At 35.2% G+C, this 23,708-nt stretch overlaps 1 protein-coding gene across 1 annotated transcript in view; it reads left to right on the forward strand.

Annotated features, from left to right (window-relative positions):
* Cnbd1 (cyclic nucleotide binding domain containing 1) overlaps positions 1–23,708 on the forward strand; it is a 320,853-nt gene that overhangs the window by 225,203 nt on the left and 71,942 nt on the right. Inside the window, exons 9-10 of the mRNA XM_032890379.1 lie at positions 19,183–19,289; positions 20,970–21,126. Coding sequence (XP_032746270.1) covers positions 19,183–19,289; positions 20,970–21,126 — 264 coding nt within the window. The remainder of the gene's footprint in view (positions 1–19,182; positions 19,290–20,969; positions 21,127–23,708) is intronic.

Below are 23,708 nucleotides of genomic sequence, written 5' to 3' on the forward strand. Positions count from 1 at the left end.
CTGTCTCTTTTATCACATAAATCAATATAAATTTAATATTGTAGGAGTCTGTATTCATTCTGCAAATAATCAGAATTTCGTTTTAAAATGTTCACTGCTTATCATTTATTTATTGCACATCTAATTTTATTTAAAAATATAAAAACCGGCTTTACTTTGAAAATTAATTTACATAGATGTTGGGTCAAATTTAGCCCATGGGTTGAAATTTTCCAAACCCTGCTCTATTGCAGAAACTATAACACTCTTTTGAAATTTGTAGCTTATAGTTAATTTTCCCACTAGGCTTCACATTTTTCTGTAATTGACTCATTTCCCTTTCTTTTTTAGTAGGAAAAAAATGTATCTTGGATTGGTAAACTTTTTAAAAATTGTTGATGAATGACTGTTATGGTGGTAGTGTTTTTGTTTAGACAAAAGCTATGATTTATTACTCTGTAAGGAAAATAATTAAACTCTATGGTGGTCAGTTCATGTAGGTTCTTTTAGGTCTTAGTACAGTTTTTTTTTCCCAATGAATTAGTTTTGCTGATTGAATTTTAACACCCCAAATATACTTTTTGTTCCTAAATTTGTCTACACAAATGTGTTTTTGTTTTACTTTTTTGTTACAAATTTCTCTCATTACAGGGAGTTAGTAGAGAGCTCTGTCATTTTAATGCATTGCCTATTAAGAATTCTGAAAAATCCACATTTTAAACACAATAAAGGTAAATGAAACCAAAAATGCATTTCAGAGGACTCTAAGTAAACTAGGTACTTGCAAAGGTGTTAAAGACATTAGGTAAATTGTCTGAACCATTCTTAGCAGTAGTAAAAGAACTTGTAGAATATATCAATATCCAACTTCCTTTTCATTTTATTTAATTCTATTTTTCCTTTCCCCCATCTTTATTAAATTGGGTATTTCTTATTTACATTTTGATTGTTATTCCCTTTCCAGGTTTCCAGGCCAACATCCCCCTAACCCCTCTCCCTCCCATTCTATATGGGTGTTTCCCTCCCCATCCTCCCCCCATTACCGCCCTCCCCCCAACAATCACGCTCACTGGAGGTTCAGTCTTGGCAGGACCAAGGTTTTCCCCTTCTACTGGTGCCCTTACTAGGCTATTCATTGCTACCTATGAGGTTGGAGCCCAGGGTCAGTCCATTTAGAGTCTTTGGGTAGCTGCTTAGTCCCTGGAAGCTCTGGTTGGTTGGCATGGTTGTTCATATGGGGTCTCAAGCACCTTCAAGCTCTTTCAGTCCTTTCTGTGATTCCTTCAGAGGGGGTCCCGTTCTCAGTTCAGTGGTTTGCTGCTGGCATTTGCCTATGTATTTGCTGTATTCTGACTGTGTCTCTCAGAAGAGATCTATATCTGGTTCCTGTGGGCCTGCACTTCTTTGCTTCATCCATCTTATCTAGTTTATTTAATTCTTATGATATAACTTTATGCTTTATAAGATGATAAATCAAATGATCACTCATAAATAAAATTCATCAAAATATCTCAATATATTAACTCTCTTCTATGCGTGCTGCTATAAATATCACCCTTAGAACCACGTGCATATCATGAAGTCTTCAGGTTACACTGTTTAGTTAGTGACTTTCTAATATCCCCATCTTGCTTGCCAAGGCATGAGAAATTTAGAGCTCTTCCCTGGGATCCTCTGTGAAGATTTGGTTCCTGGTGATGGACTGAGATCCTCAGCAGCATTTGAAGGGGATTAGGTAACAGCTCTTTTTAACAAGCCTGGTGAGGACCAAGCTGGTCTGAGGTTCAGCATTTGTACTACAAATGATGAGAAGAAGCCACATCAATGAGGTTTCCTCCAGAGTTGCTCTACTCTGAGCTGCCTTTCCCATTGTTGGTTTTTCTTACTTGCTGCTGTTTGCTGAAATCTGGTTTTGTGGTATTCCTGATGCTGTCTATCACCGAACGATCACCTCTTTTGTTTGTTTGCTTGCTTGTTTTAATATCTTAAGGGAGTCAACTGTCTCGGCCTGAAACTTCAAAGCTGTGAGCTGGTCAACAATTTTATCAATGGCAACTAGACTTCCCTAAGGATTTGTCAGTCAGCATATCATCATTGGACTTTAGTTAATTAGTATGTTTACTGAACGTCGGCTCAGTGTGCAGTGTTATGCTAGATGGTTTATGGCAATAAAAAGCAATGGATTTTAAAATCACTTAAAATCAAATATTTTAGCAACTACAAAGTATTCATTACTACACAGTTTGCATTTTAATTTCAAAAATTTAGTAATCGAAAAAGATATGGAGTGTAATTTAAAACTGATGAGGTGTGTTGCAAATATCATCCATTAAAATGATGTTTAATAGCTCATACTAGATCATCAACTGTGGCAAATATTAGATTGCATTCTAACAGACGGTAAAATAATAACGAAAATGGGTATGTGTTTGTTTGTCTGTGTAGTTGGCAGACCTTGCTGAGAATAGTGGATAAAACAACCCTACTTTAGGGCTTGGGTACAACTCAGCTATGGAGTTCTTCCGTAGTATAAGTCTCTGAGATTCTCTGCAACTGCTGAAAGGAGACTCAGTCAAAAGAGTGCAAGCAAAGGACTTTTCCTATGCAATGAAATCCAATGATAAGAAGAGACTATGTAGTTCAAATGTCCAATTCGTATGATTGGGCCTTATTTTATACATTTTACCTGAATGAAAAGTATTTTGATAACTGAACATATATATATATGTGTATATATATATGTTAAAAGCAATGGCAGTTGAAAGAATAGAAACACCCCAAAAACCAAATAGTTAGCAATTGTTTCATGTAGGACACAGGCACAAAAGGCAATGATGACTAATAATAAAAATTAATATGACCAGTATTTTATTTACTTAAGACTGTTGTTTAGCATATGATTCCAGTATATCTTAACATTATTATTCAAAGTCTTCACATTCAGGGACTTTAAGAATAATATATTATTACTAATACTGTTACTATTATCATCACCATCATCATCATCACAACCACTGAGTCAAGAACATGCTATTTAGTCCTGTCTAGCTGTAAGGTTAGTTTTAGCCCAGGCTATCCTCAAGCTCAATATCCACTACTTTAACCTCTCGAACACCAAGATTACAAGCATGCCCTAATATACCTTTCTCTTTTGATTTTAAATGTCAAACATACCACAGGGCTGCTAGACAGATGTAGGAGTGTGAGTGCCCAAGAACACACTGCAAACAATTATCATGTGGGCTTTGGAAGCACAGGGTTCAACATGGAGGTGGAACTGTCTTTTCTCTAGTATTTCCTAGAAACATTTTGCTACAAGTCATTTTATCTGTGTGGTTTTTAAATTTAAGCATTTAAGCACAAGGTTGAAACCAAGTTTCCTAAATGGCTTATATATAGACATTAGAAATTTTTATTTTTACTATGAATTTTATGTTTTTATTAAATTCTGGAACTTTAAAAAACATGATTTTATTTATTTTTCCCTTTCTTTGGGTATTAAAATTCAAGTTGTAGTTTATGTTGGCAACTGCTAGTGCCCTTTTATGTGCTGATAGGAACCTGCTCTATTTATTTTCAGCTTTACTATGTAGCAGTACTTATTTATGCGCTTACAATAACATTGATCTCTGAAGGATACAGTTCAGGATCTGACCATCTTAATTACTTTATGTATAAACATTCTTTGTCATTATCACTTAGGTACAATTTAGTGTTTTACTTTGTCTTTTCTGTAATACAATACCATTGTTTGTGAAGATCTTTCTTTTCCTCTTTCCCTGTCCCTCCCTCCTTTCATTTCTTTTTCTTTAGAAGAGCTGTATGTGCTCAGGCTAGTCTGGAACTCATGATCCTCCTGCCTCAGCCTCCGTAGAATTGGGATTTCAGGATTGAAGCCATCATGAACAGCTACTTTCATTTTGTTCATATGAAGCATGCATTCTTTTCTTTTTCTATTGTTTTGTTTTTCCTTATGATATGATGCAATAAACCTTTTGCTGAAGCTGTACCTAGTAAGAGAAATGTCTCACAAATATCAAAATTTAATAAATTAAAAATATTCTATGTAAATAATTTCTAACAGTATCATTATATTTCTCTTATGGACACTTTAAGATTTCCTTTTTTGCTATAGAATCACATCTGCGAACAATAATCCTTTCCTATATTATATCTATAAATTGTCTTATTGTTGTAGCTAAGGTGTTGAGTACTATTTTGAACAGGAGTAGGATGTCTGTGCAGTATTTCTTTCTTTTTTCTTTTCTTTTACTGGATATTTTCGTAATTTACTTTTCAAATGTTATCCTCTTTCCTGGTTACCCCTCCAGAGAAACCTCCATCTCATTCCTCTCCCCTTCTCTCCATAAGGGTATTATTCACCCATCCACTTACTCTCTCCTATCTTCCCATCCTGGAGATTCCCCTACAGTGGAGCATCAAGTCTTCACATATCCAAGGCATCTCCTCCCATTGATGCCCAACAAGGCCCATCCTCTCCTACATATGCAGCTGGAGTCATGGGTCCCTCCACGTGTACTCTTTGGTTGGTGGTTTAGTCCCTGGGAGATATGGGGTGTCTGCTTGGTTGATATTGCTGGTTTTCCTATGGGGTTGTAAACATCTTCAGCTATCTCAGTCCTTTATCTAACTCCTCCATTGGAGACTTAGTACTCAGTACAATGGTTAGCTGGGAGCATCTGCCTCTGTCTTTGGCAGGCTCTGGCAGATCCTCTCAGGAGACAGCTATATCAGGCTCCTGTCAGCTGCACCACTTGGTATCCCCAAGAGTGACTGGGTTTCATGACTGCATGTGGGATGAATTCCTGTGTGTGGCAGTCTCTGGATAGCTTTTTCTTCAGTCTCTGCTTCATACTTTGTCTCTGTATTTCCTCCTATGAATATTTTGTTTCCAATTCTAAGAAGTATTGAAGCATCCGCATGTTTGTCTTTCTTCTTCAAAAGTTTTGTGTGGTCTGTAAATTCTATCTTGGGTAATCAGAGCTTTTGAGCTAATATCCACTTTCTACTTATCACTGAGTGCATATCATGTGTGTTCTTTTGTAATTGGGTTACCTTATTCAGGATGATATTTTCTAGTTCCATCCATTTGCCTATGAATTTCATGAAGTCATTGCTTTTGATAGCTGAGTAGTACTTCATTGTGTAACTGTACCACATTTTCTGTATCCATTCCTCTGTTGAAGGGCATCTGGGTTCGTTCTTGCTATTATAAATAAGGCTGCTATAGACATAGTGGAGCACGTGTCTTTGTTGTATGTTGGAGCATCATTTGGGTATATGCCCAGGAGCGGTATAGCTGGGTCCTCAGGTAGTACTTTATCCAATTTTCTGAGGAACCTCCAGACTGATTTCCAGAGTGGTTGTACCAGTTTGCAGTTCCACCAACAATGGAGGGGATACCATTTGAAATGTAAATAAAAATATACAATAAAAACGTAGATTCAGAAAATGACAATAACAAAACGAAGGAAAAACAGAAAAAAAAGAAGAAAATACTGTCTTTTCCCCACTGGATGGTTTTAGCTCCTTTGTCAAAGATCAAGTGACCCTAAGTTTTAGGTTCATTTCTGGGTCTTCAATTCTATTTCACTGACCTATCTACCTGACTGTCTCTGTACCAATACTATTCTCAACAATAAAAGAATTTTGGGGAATCACCATTCCTGACCTCAAGCTGTATTACCAAGCAGTATTTCTGACTTTAGTGGAAACACTGAGTTCTTCGTTAGTTAGGAGGATTAAGATGATGTTGGCTCTGGGTTTCTTGTATATTGCCTTTGTTATGTAGGAAAATGACTTCAGGAATTCATTCATCTGATGAATGTTGGATTTTATTGCAGATCTTTTTTGCATATAGTAAAATGGTCAAGTGTTTAGTGTTTTTGAGTTAATTTATGGAGAGTATTGCATTTGTTGATAACATTATGTTGAACCCTTCCTATATCCTTGAGATGATGCTATCTTTGATTGTGTTGGACAATCTTTCTGATGTATTCCTGAATTCCATTTTAAGTTGTCTATTTTAAAAAATGTTTCTGTTTATGTTCATCAAAGGTACTAGTGTACAATTTTATTTTTGAAAGGTTTTACTTAGTTCTTATATACTTTTTACTATTGTAATAGGCACTGAAATGATATCAATTAGTAACTTATCTGCCAAATGACTGATTCCTATCTTATGGCAAAGTGTGTTAACAAGTGAACTTAGGATAAGTTTTCAAGTAGATTATATGTAACAGAGAAACATTTAATACAGACATAATCAGAGTGGAGTAGGCAGGCAAAGAGCAGACTGACAATGACCAAATTACAAATGCTATCCCATTTAGCAGATGATAGCAGAAAAAGATAATTGATGCCTCCCCATCATCCAGCTACCTGGATAGTAAGGTTTATTTACCCTTTACCACTAGTTATCAGGGCTCAGAAACTCAAGAATATAACCTTTCTCTTTCTATGTGTTTTTTGTTTGTTTTGTTTTGTTCTTACTTTCTTGTTATAGGAACTACATGAAACTAAAACCATTAAATATGATGAATTTTCTGGAGTTTTGTTCTGAATTTATTTTTCAATATGACAAATGTTATATTCAAATGTAGGATAGGTCCAGATAGGATATATAGAAAATTTGTGGTTTCAATTCTTACTCGATTTTATTCCTCTCATTTTAGTTATTGTAAGAGAGATGAACAGCATGCTAACCAGTTATGTAAGATTAAAAATTATCCCTGCTGATCTTAAAAATTTAGCTTCTAGATTAGATGAAAACTAATTAAAAATTATTATTTTATTATATCCTGTCCCTTTGGACAAATAGCACACAATGAAGTGCATTCCAATAATGAAATGCACATAGAGACGAATTCCTTGTGAAAGAAATCTTTCCTTGCACTTAAACAGATAACTGCTGTAGTTTTTTTTAAAGACATACTGTGTTCCTCTAACTTTAAATATCTATTCCTACATATAATCTATCAATCTTATATTTTCATGGAAAACTATGATCCCTATTAGTTCAATTGACTATTAAATATGTATCTTGACATTTATATTTAAAGTTAAATTTCTCTAAATTTTAAAAAATAAATGGTCAAGTGTAATCGTGCTTTCCTATAATTCCTGTACTTGGGCGTGTGAAAAAGTAACATATTTGCCTGACTGTTGTCTTGAAGGCTTACTGCTGAGCAAAGTCATCCTTCCTTGTTCTTTCTGAATTCAAGCTGGCTGGCTCAACAAACTGTGGTGGTTCAAATCTCTCTCCAGTTGACTGATTCAATCTAGCTTCTCTCAGCCTCTCACTGAACTGCTCTTCTTGGTGTCAAATGAACTCTGGCAATTTATTCTGATCTTCGGGATCATCCTTCTCTGGTTTCAACCTTCTCTGCTGATCTGCACTGAACTGCGTCAACTCACAAACTCAACGTCCCTGCTCTGAATCAATGCACTGACTTCCAACTCACTGACAAACTCACTGGGTTGCCTTCATTCTTCCTACACTGCTCTTAAATAACTTTTCTCCTGAGAGCTGGGCATATCCTATTTCTCAGTGATTCTGTCAAATGTATCTCTGATTGTCACTTTGTCTGTGCCACAATTAAGATCATTGTTTGGGATTAATGTTGTTATGTACGAAATGATCTTAGCTAGTCAGACATAAGGTGTGTTTACTAAGGGTGTATCTGCAGTACATTTGGATGTGATCAGAGCAGCCATGTTGCTGGATTAAAATTCCTCTACAGCAGTGGAGGCAGGGAGATCAGAAATTCAAGGTCAGCCACAGATATAGTGAAAGTTGTGGGTCAGCCTGTGTTAAAGGAAATCATGCCTAAAAACAAATAAAATGTAGCAATTCTGTTTTCTCATTTTAAAGTACCAAAATGCATGATGAATATGAATTTAATAACTTTTCTAAGCAAACAAGACATATGAATATATAGAAATGCTGAATTATAATACCATTAACTTTAATTAAAGTAAAATCTATAAATTTTAACGTAGATCCTCTTTGAGTGCTTATAATTGGTTTCATATAACAGTAGGAAATATAATTCACTCAGGAATTTCTGGGAGGTCTGTTCTTTATTAACTAGCCAATCTATTAGTAAGGAGATATCCCATGAAGGCATCAGAGAGTCTATTTTTAACATGACTTATTAAGATCTGTTCATTCGTGAGGGAGCAGAAATCAAGTTCATAGATGGATCAGAAATTAATAAGCACATGTTGGCTTATAGAACTGGGAGTTTCAGACAATTACCCTTGGAGAACTATGGATTCAAGGGTCACTCAGATTATATTTCCCTTATGCTATGTTTTCTTGTGATTGCTTCTTATCCTGCACACCTCTTTAGGTCATGGCAGATGCAGCTAACACTGTAAATCCTGGTAGGTCCAAGAAATTTATGGTATGACTCACTGGTTGGGCTTCAGTCAATGCTTGCTCTTATCATTTCAAAACTATTGTTCTTCAATGATAAAATCCTTCTAGAAACACTAGAAAGCCAAAGAATGGAAGCATATCTCTAAAAGGATAGCAAAGTAGACATGTCTCAGGGAAGTGTGATTCTGGCACAGAAGTCGTCTTTAACGTTTTCTTGAAGCATAACATCAGAAGTGAACAGGTCTGCCTCCCATTTAGCTTAGATATGCTGTCTCTTTACCGCACATTGCTGGTCCCAACACATCTCTGCTTTTGTACAGATCTAATTGGCATCAGGTCTGTCATTTATAAGTGCCTATAATTTGAAATATAAGCACAAGCTATGAGTTAGGAGGTTTCCTCTTTAACTGATGTACTCAACTTTGCAGAAACAACAAAGCTTATGACAATGTTTTATGTACTTAGATAATGGCTTTCATATAGCACTAGGAAATGTAGTTCCCTCTGAGGAATTTCTGGGTGGTCTGGATGGATTCCTGCTCAAAATTACTTTTGTAAAAAGATTTTTCTAGACTGCTATGGATTTAAGACAGCAGTAATTTATCTTTGTCTTTGTCTCTGTCCCTGTCTGCAATTTATGTGCCTTTCTACACGTCATTAGTACTGCCTTCCCTGATATCTGGGCGCTACATTTCTTGTCCTCAAAGTAGCACATAAGGGTGTTAGCATAGATATCTCTCTTAATAAAATGGCGCGTTGCTCCATGTCTTCAGTGGTTTTCTGTGAACGTCAGAGCAATATACAGAGATTTTATATGTACAGCTTCTATGTTCTAACAGTCATATGACATTATGAACTACATGTTAAACTCTGTGTCCTTGAGTATTGCTACTTCTGAATTTATATAAGTGGCATTGCTGTACACATAGGATCCCAAACATGTTTTCCTCAAAGTTTTCAAGTTGCATATCTGTTATAAATTAGAATTTCAAATGTTCTGAAATGTAGTATATATTGAGTTTATGCACGAAAAAAAACAATCAAATAAAACGTCACCAATGACAATTTGCTTTTCTTTTACTTTTCACATTCTTCATTTCTGTTCTTGTTATTTTTTGCACTTTTGCATGCATTAAGTCTTACACAAGTAACTAATTTGCCAACTATCTCTCGTACCAATTTTCAAACTTAAATTATCCTGTAGCTTGGGATATTTTTAGTGGATAAAAGTATCATTTTATAAAACACAGACATCTCAAATAATACTACATAAAAGTACTTCATTGAAACATGACATTTTTGATAAGAGGAGGAGAGCTATGGCAAAGACCTGTTTTTCTACTATACTTAGATTCCCATGCTCATAGGTATTTTACAATTGTTGCTGCTATAGGTGCTTGTATATTTGTTATAATGTTAGGTGTTTATATTTTGGATCAAATGTTATTGTAATACCATTTATATATCTCATAGCATTTTCTTTTAGTTTTAAAACATTATTTTCATTATTTAATTCTTACCCATGTTCATCTGAGAAATCTTGTTTTATGATGTTTGTTTTAACATTAAGTCATTCTTTACTCAAAATCCTTGGCAAACTTTTCTATTAAAAAACCATTTACTTAACTTCTATTTGAGAAAGGGCACAATGACTCAGAACTTGCCACTGTGAACACAAATTTTAATATTAACCTTAGTATTGTTTGATGAATATCATTTTAGAAAATATTGCTAGAATTTATTTAGAGACTATTTACAATGAAAATAAAATATGAACAAACTTGGGTTTCTATCCCAGAATACATGACTAGTGTCTGAAACATTAACGATAACTATTGGCCATTACATAGAACAATTTTTACTGTGTTCTAAACAGCTATGCCTAAGAAGTAGCTTGGTCTTTCATTTATTCATATAATCTTCAACTGTTTAAAACACAGTTCTAAAGAAAGGAAAAGAGATATACACAAATTGAGTAAGTTCTCTTCAGGCATGAAGGAACCATTACAGAATGCTACCTGGCAACTTCCCTGGTACCTTACTCAGCATCCTAAGGGATGTACTGTCTTTGAGAAGATCAGGGTTATTTTGTTGGTTCTTCTGAGGGATTTCCAATGTACACATCTTTGTGTTCTTGTCAGTAAACTTTTCAAGTGAACTACTAAAACTATTAGTTTTCAATCAATAAAGAAAAGCGAGATTAGATAGTGGCATGAATTTGATATTTCTAATGTTTAGCCACATTTTCTTACTAGAATCAACTTCAAGCTTCGTTTTTTTCTCTTTTTAAAAAGTATATTTTCTTGTTAGAATACAAACTAATGTATATGAAAATATAAAAACGAAAAATTATTTTGTATACTAATGATCATGAATTAAGTAGCAATACACAGGCACCAAGCTTATTAAATTATTTCCTATATTTGAAATGAGTTAGAATTACAATTCATATATACATAACTTTGTCAAATAAATAGTAAAAATTTGGAGTCACAAGAAACAGTAAACTGAACAAAAACACGCGAGAGAAATAAACACACAGAGAAAGTGCTAGAGTTAGAGTAAGCGTCAGTGAAGGCAACTTCCAAAGAAAAGACAAGGGAGGGCAAATATCAAACATTCATTATTATACAGTATCGCCCAAAGAAGAAAATAATAGTTTGTCCTTGGGCTGTATGTAATGTAATATGTTTCAAAGTTAATTTGACAAAAATAATAGAGAGGAAATCTAGCTACTGGATAAATCTGTCTGAAACATGGAACCAATATATGCAGACTTCCTACAAAATTTCAGAAAAAATTAAATCCCTGACAAAAATGAAATGGGTGAGTTAGGTCTGGAACAGCATAAAGTGAGAGATCTGAGCACATCTAAAAACAATGCCCCATACATATCCAAAGGGAACATATGGCAGAATGGGAAAAGAGATGATTTAGTTGTATAGTTAATGTGTCTTAAATGTAAGTGTTTTTCTATATAAACTGAAATGAGTTTAGATTTCAATATTTAAACTGAAATTAGATTTAAATATTTCATTTACTTTAAAATACAGTAAGCAGTGTACTGTATTTTGAAACATAACTGAAGGAATCAGATCACCTGAGAGTGAAATGTGTCCGTGAGTCCTTGAGTGTTCTATATCACAACCTCAGAATACGCATTATATGCAGTTGATATTAGAGCTCCATTGAATTTCAGGAGAAAATGTCATTGAGCAGGTAGCTAAGGCGATCAACTATAATTACAACGTAGCATCATTCTCCTTTGAAGCCCTACCATATCTCATGTTTCCTGGAAGTCTAATGTCCTAACTCAAGATAATTCTGTGAGTTTGGAAACTCCTAGAGTGAGGAGAATGAGGATAAGCAAGGACATCAGAGAAGGAACCCCCTTAAAGAATTGCTAACCTAATCATAAGGTTGAAAAGCAAGATCTTCATGTTTACAATAGCATGTGTCCAATCCAGTGTTGGTGTAACTCAAGGAAGGAAGAAATAGCAGGAAATTAGTGGCGACTCAAGGTCAACAGAACATGAAGGATGATGGAAGAGAAGAGTTGCCCCTTAGAGGCATTAGAGTGATGATAGTTAGCCTCAGAAAGTACTTTTATAATCACAGTGATGGATGAGGAAGCAAGAAAATACCAATAAACAAATCATGTGCTTGGAACTAGACATGTCATCTGTTGACCAAAATATGTGGTCTAATAAAAGTCGATGTGTCTGATTTTCCCAGACATATTTTGTACATTGTTCTAATCACTTATCAGGAATAACTCCAACACATAATAGACACAGTTCTCTTCTCCACTCACAATTCTTATTTTATATAAAGGGGCTCAGAAGTATATGTGAAAGATCGCCTAAACTCCATTTGAGGAATCATGAATGAAGGAACAGAAAACAAGTTGAACTTACTGGAAAATTCCTAGTGCACAAAAATAAAGAAGCCACAAAAGCAAAATCATTAGAAAAAATTTGTGGTCATACCAGCACACTGTCATTCAGCAGATTAATTATAAGTGATTAATTAATAGAGTCTTTAAATTTTACCTCAATTAATTTATTTCACAGTTACATAGCATTGCACGATTTCAAAATAACAAGTATTTTAAATAAAGTGATTAACAATAAAAGTGTTAAAAGCTGGGTTAAAAATGTGAAATGGTTTCGTGCAGCTTCTCTCTGCCCCTGTGCTCAGAAGAATGAGGGAGTTGATACTTTGAGCTGCACCATTTAGTTGAAGCTCCCTTACTGCTAGTTCTCTGAAACTCTTGCTGTTTTAGAGGCCACATTTCACCAGTACCCTTATTTTTGCATAACTACGTGATTGTAAAATGGTCTGAATGAAATAAAATTATTTTTTTCCTAGTAAGAAAGGTTCTTAGGAAAATGACATGCTCCTATCACATGACCACAACAGCAAAATACTATTTGCTGCTTAAAGTGCACGACCTACAGACTAGTATTCATTTCAGTAAGGAGACAGAACTCAGAACTGATTGGGACCAAATGCACTGGAACTCACTCCCATGCTTGTCACTTGTCCTTCTGTTCTTCCTGTTACAGATCCTTTAAAGCAGGGTGTGCTGAGTATGGTATGAGTATGGTATGACGTGCACTCTAACTGCCTAAGGGTGACCCATTTGACTCATGTCTTTATTTCTATACTTTTCGTGAAGGGAGGCCATGACTTCAGTTGCAAAAGAACTTAGATTAAGTATATTGTAACATATCTAAAAAAAAGTGAAAAGGTGTTAGGACAATTTTAGGGTGAAATCCCCTGAGTTGTAATATCCTATGGACTTTTTTTTAAATTTTTTGGGTTGAGAAGTATTTGGGGATTAGCCTTAGTGGTGCAAGGCCCTGTTCGGGTCCCTCAGCTCCAAAAAAAAAAAAAAAAAAAAGAAAAAAAAATGTGTATTAGCTATGAAATCTGCATCTACTGTATTTACTATATTGAAGTGATCTCTTTCTATTCCTGGATCATTAAGGTTTTTTATTTCATTTATTCAGTTTTTAATCACGAAAAATTGTTCAATACTATTGAGCTGTGATCACATGACTGGGACAACTCCCACTTGAAAAGGGATCATAATCCTCTACGTGGCCAGTTCAATTCGAGGAGCCAGTTTCGTGTAGAGGTTGTTTAAACTGGTAACATCAGTCATACAAGCCTGTAGTTTTCTTCTCTTGTAGTAGCTTTTCCTGCACGAACCATCAGGACACTGCCTCCTTTCATAAAATGAATTAGCAACTGTTCTTTCCCTGAGAGCATTCAGGAGTCTTAAAGAAAAAGGGATGATATATCATCTCTCCGTCTTTACTGACACCAAGAGATAACCTGTTTATGGGAGTCTTTGTTTGCTGAATCCAAATCCTTATTAGGTCTGTCTGTTCAGGACTTCTATTTGTCTATGATCCAGTACTTATATATTAATTATTGCCAGTAATTTATCCATTTATTACAGGATACGCAATTGATGGCATGATTATTCACAATATTCCTCTGATCATTTTTATTACAGGTAATATGATATAATAGGTATTTCAGTTTTATCAATTTTTATTCACATCTTTTTTCCTTTTTATTGGACATATTTCTTTATTTATATTTCAAATGTTATTCTCTTTCCTGGTTTCCTGTCCATAAGCCCCCCTCCCCTCCCCCTCCCCCATAAGGGTGTGGCCCCCATCCACCCCACTTGCTGCTCCCCTCCCCTGACAACATTCCCCTGCACTGGGGGTTCAACCTTGGCAGGACCAAGGACTTCCCCTTCCCCTGGTGCCCCAACAAGGCTATTCTCTGCTACATATGCTGTTGGAGTCCTGGGTCAGTCTTTGGGTTGTGGTTTAGTCCCTGGAAGCCCTGATTGGTTGGCATTGTTGTTCTTATGGTGTTGCAAGCTCCTTCAACTCTTTTAATCCTTCCTCTAATTCCCCCAAAGGAGGTCGCGTTCTCAGTTCAGTGGTTTGCTGCTAGCATTCGCCTCTGTGTTTTGGCTGTGTCTCTCAGAAGAGATCTACATCCCGTTCCTGGCAGCATGCACTTTTTAGCTTCATCCATCTTATCTAGTTTTGGTGGCTGTATATATATGGGCCACATGTGGGGCAAACTCTAAATGGCCATTCCTTCAGTCTCTGCTCTAAACTTTGCCTCCATATCCCCTCCTATGGAAATTTCTTTTTCCCCTTTTAAGGAGTATTTCCCCCTTTTTAAGGAGCATTTTGGTCATCCTTCTTCTTGAGCTTCCTGTGGTCTATGGACTGCATCTTAGGTAATTCGAGCTTTTGGGCTAATATCCACTTATCAACGAGTGCATATATGTGTGTTTTTCTGTGATTGGGTTACCTCACCCAGCATGATATTTTCTAGTTCATTCCATTTGCCTATGAATTTCATAATGTCATTGTTTTTTATTGCTAAGTAGCACTCCATTGTCTTTTAAAAAATTCTAAAAATCTAATTTTATATTTCTTTCTTTTACTTTTTATTTTCAAGCATTTATACTCGGATATTTATGGGCTCCTGTTTCTCCTCCTTATACTTTTCTGGTCCCCTGACCTGCAGACCTCCACTTGAGGTCCTTATATTTCTGAAAGTAGGCATTCATTGCTATAGACTTTCCATTCAGTAATGCTTTTTGCTTTATTTGTTAGTAATTTTTTTATTTCGTTTCAGAGTTTTAGGTGTTATTTTTTAATGTACTTTTAATGAAATGTTTTTCTAACCATTTCATTTTTAGAAGCCTTGCTTGCTTACTTAACGATTTTAAGAGTTGTGTTTTTAGGTTTTGCATGATAGTTTCTTGGTTAAATATATATTTTATCAGTATTTTTTCTATTATGGGGTTTATCTTTCATCATTGGGTATATTTATTTCAGAGCAGATTTCTCTTTTAATTTGTGAGATCTAAATTATGCATTCTATGCTCACAGCTTTATCTCCAATGTCATACCCATGGCATTAGTTCTAAACCCAAGGTTTTGGGTTTTTTTATAGTATTGATAAATTTTTAATTAATCATTTCATTCGATTACACCTCTGCTAATATCCCACTTCCTAGTTACCCCTCCACAAATCTTCCACCCCACATCTGCTCTTTCCTCCTCTTTGCCTCTATGAGGGTGCTCCCCACCCTCCCTCTCTTATCCCACCACTCAAGCATCCCCCTATGCTGGGGCATCAATCCTCCATAAAACTGTGGCCTCCCCTCCAAGATTTTATGGTTCTATATTCTTGTGGTTATTTTCTACTAATGGTATTGCTGGGTTTCATTATACATTTAGGTCTGTGAATCATCCTGAGATATTTTGAAGAGTGTAAAGTTAGTGCTTAAATTCAGTTTGTAATCTGCTGAATATTTTCAGTGTTTGACTTTGTTTCTTTGTCCAAAATAATTTGACAGTATGTAGATAGATTTGTCTGGTATTTTCTCCATTACATTGTTTTACTTGTCTCTTCTTGTAACTTTAACAACTTTGGAGGAAGGCGACTGTATAAGAAGTCTTCAATTTAGTAGTGTCTTTCTTCCTCATTTCCTGTTTTCCTTCAACATTTTGCTGGTGTCCCTATGTCCTTTGTAATCTTTCTAAGAAATATCAAACCAATCTGTTATTATTTATGAAATAACAATAGAGATTTAATGATAACTCTTCCAACTTCAGGCTCTCCTCTTTCACTTTAAACTTTTGTTATCAGTCTAAATGGGGCACTCCTGAGTCAATAGATAGTTTAGGAAGAAACGGTCATGGAAAAATATTGGATCTTTCTATTTATTGATTTAAAATATCTCTCCACTAGAATTTCTTTGATATCACTCAGCACTTATAAATAATTTGTAAATTTGTATATATTTATAGCTTTTCTCATTTTACATTGAGTAGTTTTATAATGGAGCATTTCACTCATGTGAGATGCAGGTATAAATGATATATTTATGTTAATGATTTGTATTTATTTTTAAAAATTTTACATGTAAATAAAATATACCTTTATAATATTCACCTCATTTCCCCCTGGAACTTCCAAACATAGTTCCTTCCAAAGTTCAAGGACGCTTTCAGTTTCTTTTTTCTTTTATTATTGCGTTTTAACTCACTGAGTTCAATGGTTGCTGCCCAAATGCTCACCCAAAAGGATCAGCTGGTGGGTCTTAAGAAGTCTCTCATGACCACCCTCTTTCCCCATTGAGAAAAATGACTTTCACTGCCCCCAGAAGTCATCAAACGCTAAGAACTTCTCAGCTAGACGTGGAACTTGGCACCTTTTGACCACAAACCTGTTCAGGGAGGTTAATCTGTGCAGGTAACCACTGCTGCTTTTAGTTCATGAATGGTATGGCCATATTATACCCATAAGATTGGGCTTTAGATCACTTCTTTCCTTCCTCCAGTCTTTAAACTCTTTATACCCAAACTTCCAAGATACGACTGGGTTTCATTAGGTCATACCTCAAAAAAAGCAACTTCAGGAAGAAGGCTTATATATAACGTTATAGTGTATCACCTCTGAGAAGTCATGATAATAGGAGTTTGGAATTTGAGGCATCCGGTCACATTCCATTGGGGCCTCAAAAGCAGACAGCAATAACTCTTGGTACTTAGCTCTTAGCTCCATTTATTCTGTCTAGATCCAGTGTATGGAAGGACACTGCACACATTTAGGAAGTGTCCTCCTATCTCAGTTAACCCAGTCAAGAAATACTCTTATAGAAATGTCCAGAGCTGCATTTCCATGGTTATTATAGATTCTATTTTGTTAATAACCAAGATTAAACATCACAATTCCTAAAATTAGTTTACCCTTCTCTTTAAAAATTTAAGAAAAGCTCAACAAGTTAATCACATTTCATAGTGCATTAGACACAACTAGAGCTATATAGATAGGTAGAGTAATGTGTTTCTGAAAGCAAGAAATGTGAAAATTATGACTTAATTAGGTATTTGCAAATAGAGGTTCAAAATGAAAAATAAATTTCTGGTGGCCACCTCTCTGCAGTTAAGCACAGTTCCGTCTGGTGATTTAGATCCCAACCTTGCATTTGCGATTGTAGGCCTTTTACCTCTCACCCATTGTGCTTACTAATAAAATGTGAAAAGCAAAAAAGTAAATAAATACATTTCTAGGGAAAATATAAGGGCTAACATTAGGTCAGTAAACCAGGAAATTGTCACTGTACCAAAAGATTCAAGTTGACAAAATTAAAAGCTGTTTTACAACAGGATATTATGGAAAAACGAAAGCACATATGATAAATTAAAATAAAAATTAAATGCAGTTGAAGAAGTACCATCCAGCCTAGTAGATTGGAAACCTAGCTAAGAGGCAAAGGATACAATGGTTAAAGAATGAAACACATTAACTACAAAATTTAAAAGCTGAACATTCATTTTAAAAGAATATTTAAAATGAACAAAAATTAGAAATGAATCATAAAGATTGACTGGCCTAATCAGCTAATAGTCCCAATGTTATAAGAATATGTATCTCTTATAGCAGTACTTATCCAAAGCACTTTGATTTAATTTAGTACTTTAAGTATAGCATTTTGTGCTTTATGGCTTGTAGTATCAGAGGTACATGCTTATAGTTTTTAATTTATACTGATTCTTGCTTATGGTCCTTCTTATCCTTTAGTGATTTTAAATTAAGATTCTAGATACAGCTGAAATATCTAGAAAGCCTGAGTTTCAAAACAGTACTTTTCATATATAGTATTTACCTTGTGGCAGACATAGCTAAGTACATTTCATATATTTACTGAAGCAAACATCAATCACAAGGGAAATTAAATTTTATCTTACAAAGCAAGGCTCAAAGTTAAAATGAAAAAGGAAAAATCAAACATGAAATTCTATAAAGATCAGATTCTCAAATGCCAAGGTAACAAGACCAGCAATATTAGATAGAGTACAGCATATTAGAGCTCTGAATAAGAGTCTCTAATAAAATGCCATAAATACACAAAATGAAAGGATTGGGAAGTCTGAAGGAAGAAACCTTTGAAGAAAGAACTTTCAGGAAACTTCTGGGTTAGAAAACAGTTACACTCTCTCTACCTCTCCACCTTGCTCTTCTATCTTCAAGGAGCAAGCAGGTTGAAAGGCACAGCTTAGAGAAGTTCTATACTTTGTATAAGCACATACAGTAGGTCAGTGTGCCACTAAATCCTTTACTTATAACCACTACTGTGCTAAGAAAGTTGCTGGTTTCTGGATGAAGTCTGGAGACTTCAATAGTTCTTGTGAAACTCACTATTTGAATCTATAAAATGGAAGTCAGACACAATAGAAATATTTTTAAATTTTTTATTTTTATTATTGTGTGTACGTTTGTGTATGTGTGTGTGTGTGTGTGTGTGTGTGTGTGTGTGTGTGTGTGCACAGACACTTTAGTGAAGTTGCCCAAACTGGCCAAATGTATCAGATTTCCCTGGAGCTGGGGTTATAGGTAATTGAGAGCAACAGGATGTGGGTGCTGGGATCCAAATCTATGAAAGAAGCAGCAGGCGATGCCAGTGGGTGCTTGTCAATGTTTATTTCTATAGAAGCAGTACGTATTTATACGCAACGGGCACACTTTAAAAATTTCTCTGTAGATAAGTAGTATCTATAAGTTGGCATCTGTTCAGATAATGACCATAGTTATTGAATGAATATCTTATTTTTTCTTGTCAGAATATTTTTTATTTTTCATAAATATTTTTTATGTCCCAAATATAAGACTAACTCTCTCTCTCTCTCTCTCTCTCTCTCTCTCTCTCTCTCTCTCTCTCTCTCTCTCTCTCTCATTTTCAGTGTTAGTAGAAAGTGGAAATATCATTTCGTTTGTGGGTTTTATCAATTCTGGATATTGTAACATTTACAGAAATATTGTTGGACTCGTGGATCTATCACTTAAAGTGGTGAGTTTCGACTTATATGCTTCTCCTGATAATTAACTACTCTAATAACTCAGAGATGCTGGGTAACATTCTCTCATACATATTGAGCTCATTTTGCTTTATTGGAGAAAATGATGTTGACTTAGGAAAACGACCAATGATCACATTACAAGGTACTTCATGTCCTTTGTCAGAGAAATGAAATTTAAAACCATCCCAAGTACAACTACCATAGAATAGAAAGAGTAAGACAAATTTTGCCAGAAGATTCTCATTAATCCTCAAAGTCCTGGAGGTAGAAGAAATCTAAATGTCCATTGATGGATGAATGGTGAAAATGCAGTGTACCTAAATACTGAATTACCAGTGCATAAGAATCAACGATAAGCTGTATGAACCTCTACGTAGCTGGTATGAAAACATTAAGCCCCTGAAAGCACTATGTACTCATTTCACTTTTATTAACCAGGCAAAAGGGAGTCATAGTAGCAGAAAAAGAATGATTATTTCTCTGATACTGTTTGATAGGATTCGGTTAAATATGTAAACTGGCTTATTCTCTGACATTCCTGTGATATTCTGAGTAAAGAATATTTTACTATTTGCAAAAATGACAAATATTCAAGCTGCTATAGCTTGACTTCAACACACTTACTAAAGACTTTCTCCTTGTCTAAGTGCCTGTCAAATGCCTGTCCTGGGGTGGGTAGGTATTTGTTTTTCCATGCCTACAGCTACCTGATCATTTCACTTTTAATACTGATTAGATCTTCCAAAAAAGATACCATTTTCCCCTTTAAAACCCCCTGTACTGAAACTGCAGTTTATGTCACAAGGACCCTGATTTGAAATAAAGTACTAGATTATTCAAGTGAAATCATCATTTTTACTAAGAAAGCATAATAGTTGGAGAATGCAGCTCACAAAAATTTCCCACTTGTGATATGTAAACAAAGCTGAGATTAATTCTCAGTAACACATTGATGAGCAAACGTACCCACACAATAAAAGGACAAAGGGTGAATAGCTCTCTCAGTTTATCCCATCGCTTAAAGCTGTTATAATTTCTCATCTCCACCCTCTCAGTTACTTCAATAACAGTCTTCTACCTGAGGCAGAGTTTATTACAGTTGGTAGTTCACAAAATATGGTTAAGTTACACTCTGTACTATTCTTGGGGCTTTGAAAACTTGAACTAGTTCAACTATTCCCAGGCAACTTCACGTATTCAAAAATGAAATGCAGGATAGTTAGGTGTCCCAACTTGCCACTAAGCCTGACAAACTTATTTCAAACTCTAGAACCCACATAGTAAAAGGAGAGAGCTGAAGTTGTTCTCAGTCCTCTACATGCATACAATCATTACTATCATCACCATCACTGCCACCACCACCGTCATCAGTCATCTTATGTATTCACACATACTCTGAATTAGTAGACATTAAAATAATGCAATGGCTGCATGACTCACTGACAGTGTTGTCCACTATCTTTCATATCCTGAAGTGTACTTGAGAGTGTATTATTGCTTTGCTATAAAAGGAAAAATATAAAATGAATAAAATAAAAGGCAAATGTTTTGTCTGATTCCAATCAAGTCGGCTGCTAATTTCTTTTATCTAGACGGTTTAGGAATTGCTGAGTTTCTGATCATAATGATTATGTGCATATTTTCATGAAGCCTCTATTATCCTTTTACAGAAGAAAATTAAAAAACTTGTTTATATGGGTAAACTTAAGGAGAGGGAGTCCTTTGGTGAGATCAGTATTCTTCTTCAATCTCCCTTTACATGCACAATTATTACTGGACGGGAAGTTGAGATGGCAATTATTGAAGATAAGGATATACTCGGTAAGTGCATGAATGTCATTTAACTGTTGGGCCATTTAATCACAGGGACTTTGCAAAGGGAAGGGGCTTTTGACTGAAAATTGGGACATATAGGTGAGTGTGGATATGTATATAATTATAATAGTGATGAGAGATATACGAAAAATTATAGATGGATATGGAATAGATAGATGCATGCTTTACATTATTTTCATTCAATTGTTTTACTCTCATGTATTGAATTTACTAGTCATTTTGATAATTCACTGGGTTTTGATTTTGGCTTTGTTGTTAGTTTTAATTTTTATTTTAATTTAATATTTTATTGGTTGTTTTAATTTATTTAAACTTCAAGTGTTAACCCCCTTCCCGGCTTTCCCTCTGCAAACCCCCTGTCCCTTCCCCCATTCCCTCTGCTTTATGAGGGTGCTCCCCCACCCACCCAATCCTGCCTCACTGCCCTAGCATTCTCCTACACTGGGGCATTGATCCTTCCCTCCCATTGATGCCAAATAAGGCCATCATATGCAGCTGGAGCCATGGGTTCCTCCATGTATACTCTTTAGTTGGTGGAAAGAGGGACAAAGAGTTGAACAGAGACTAAAGGAAAGGCCACCCAGAGACTGCCCCACCTGGGATTAAACCCATATGCAGCCAACAAACCCAGACACTGTTGCTGATGCCAAGAAGTGCTTGCTGACAGGAGCCTGATATAGCAGTTTCATTAGAGGATCTACCAGATCCTGACCAATACAGATGCAGATGCTTGTAGCCAACCATTGGACTGAGCATGGGAACCCCAATGGCGAAGTTAGAGGAAGGACTGAAAGAGCTAAAGGTGTTTGCAATCCCATAGGAAGATAATTCACTGTTAATTGTAGTAGTCCTGGTTTTATAGAGTGCATTATGCTGTATTTAAGATGTTTCTTGTATGATTTTTGAATCAGGTAAATATGTACAATGCTAATGTGCAAAGACCCACACATACACATGCAACATGCACAGAATACACACATGCATGATACATGTACACATGTACACTCACATGTAAAAATCACATGCATGCACATACCACATGCATGCCTATACATACATGTAAACATATGTGCACACACATACATATACATGCAAATTTTGCAATATTTACGTCAGCTACAGAAACCTTAGGAAAGGCTTAGGGCTCTAGTAATAATAAAAGAATAAGGACACCATTACAAATTAAGACATGCAATTGAATATAAGTAGCAATGAATAGTGGTTAAGCCATTGCCCAGTATAATACTTTTCCATACAGTCAAACTAAAGAATGTCATACATTATTTAGTAATATAATAGGAGACATTTTTAGACATTGAAATTGATAAAAGATTTCCTTAAACCTATTCAATGGAGCAGAGTGTTTGAATTCCAAATTCTGAGTATATAAACCTCCTGGAGAATGTGCAACCTATATTTGCTAAAACTTTATTAAACTGAAAAGGCTAATCCAATCTCATGTCTGTTTTTAAAAGTGTGGTTTTGGAGTGGTATTTGGTAGTTTTCTTCATGCCTGTGTCATTCAAATACAACTCCCTTGAAGTTTAATATCACTTAACAACACCAACTATGGATTAAAACAATTCCTTCAATATTTAACATGTTTTTTTTCTTTCACTGACAATATTAATGATGTGCATAAACATATTAGATATCCTTTTATGTAAATAAATATTTCACACATTACTCTCATTCAAGGCTTTACACAAAATCAACTGAATATTTATATATATGAAGGAGATTTACTTGGAAGTGACCATGTGGAACCATGAATTTATGAAGCCACAAGGAATTCTCTCTGCAGTCTAAAGACTGAGACCCGAGAATAATGGAAGCTGTTGGTAGAACTAGTTTTAGTCTGAGACCAAGGATTTGAAAAGCGTTTGTGTGTGTGTGTGTGTGTGTGTGTGTGTGTGTGTGTGTGTGTGTACACATAGGAAATTTATCAAGTTTTGGGGTATGAATGTTTGATAATCTGTTCCCTCAGTGGATAGAGAAACATATATTCCAGAATAATGAGGCATATAGAAATTAAAGATAGTTAAGGAGAGAGAATTCATGCTTTATCTGTTTTTATTAGTTTTGCTGATACGTTGTACATTTGAGTTTTGCCCTTTCACATTGAGTGTGTTTTCCTTGCTCTGTCTTTTCATTCCAATACTAATCCTTTTAAAGACATCCATATATATATATATATATATATACCTGAAAAGATTTTTCATCATATATCTGAAATTGCTTAGCCCCATCAAACTGACATATAAAATTAATCATCAAACACATGAATGTGTTTCTTTCAAGCATTTATTAGAGTTTCCTTTGCTACTCGGCAGCCCAAATTTAAATAGATGGTATGGTATGGAGATTAAATTGTTCATGTGCATGCTATTCATCTTCTAAAATTCATTCTATAGTTCATTTATTTGAAGACTGATTTCACAAGGCTACTGTCATACCATTTCCTTGATTCATTAGTCTCTAGGGAGAATTATGATTAGGAACTATATTTTCCCAAAATTTATAAGGCAACGGAATAGTAAGTTTATTGTAGAATATATTTATGTTTCCACATT

Source organism: Rattus rattus, chromosome 1 (genome assembly GCF_011064425.1).
Source record: "Rattus rattus isolate New Zealand chromosome 1, Rrattus_CSIRO_v1, whole genome shotgun sequence".
Classification (NCBI taxonomy): Eukaryota; Metazoa; Chordata; class Mammalia; order Rodentia; family Muridae; genus Rattus; species Rattus rattus.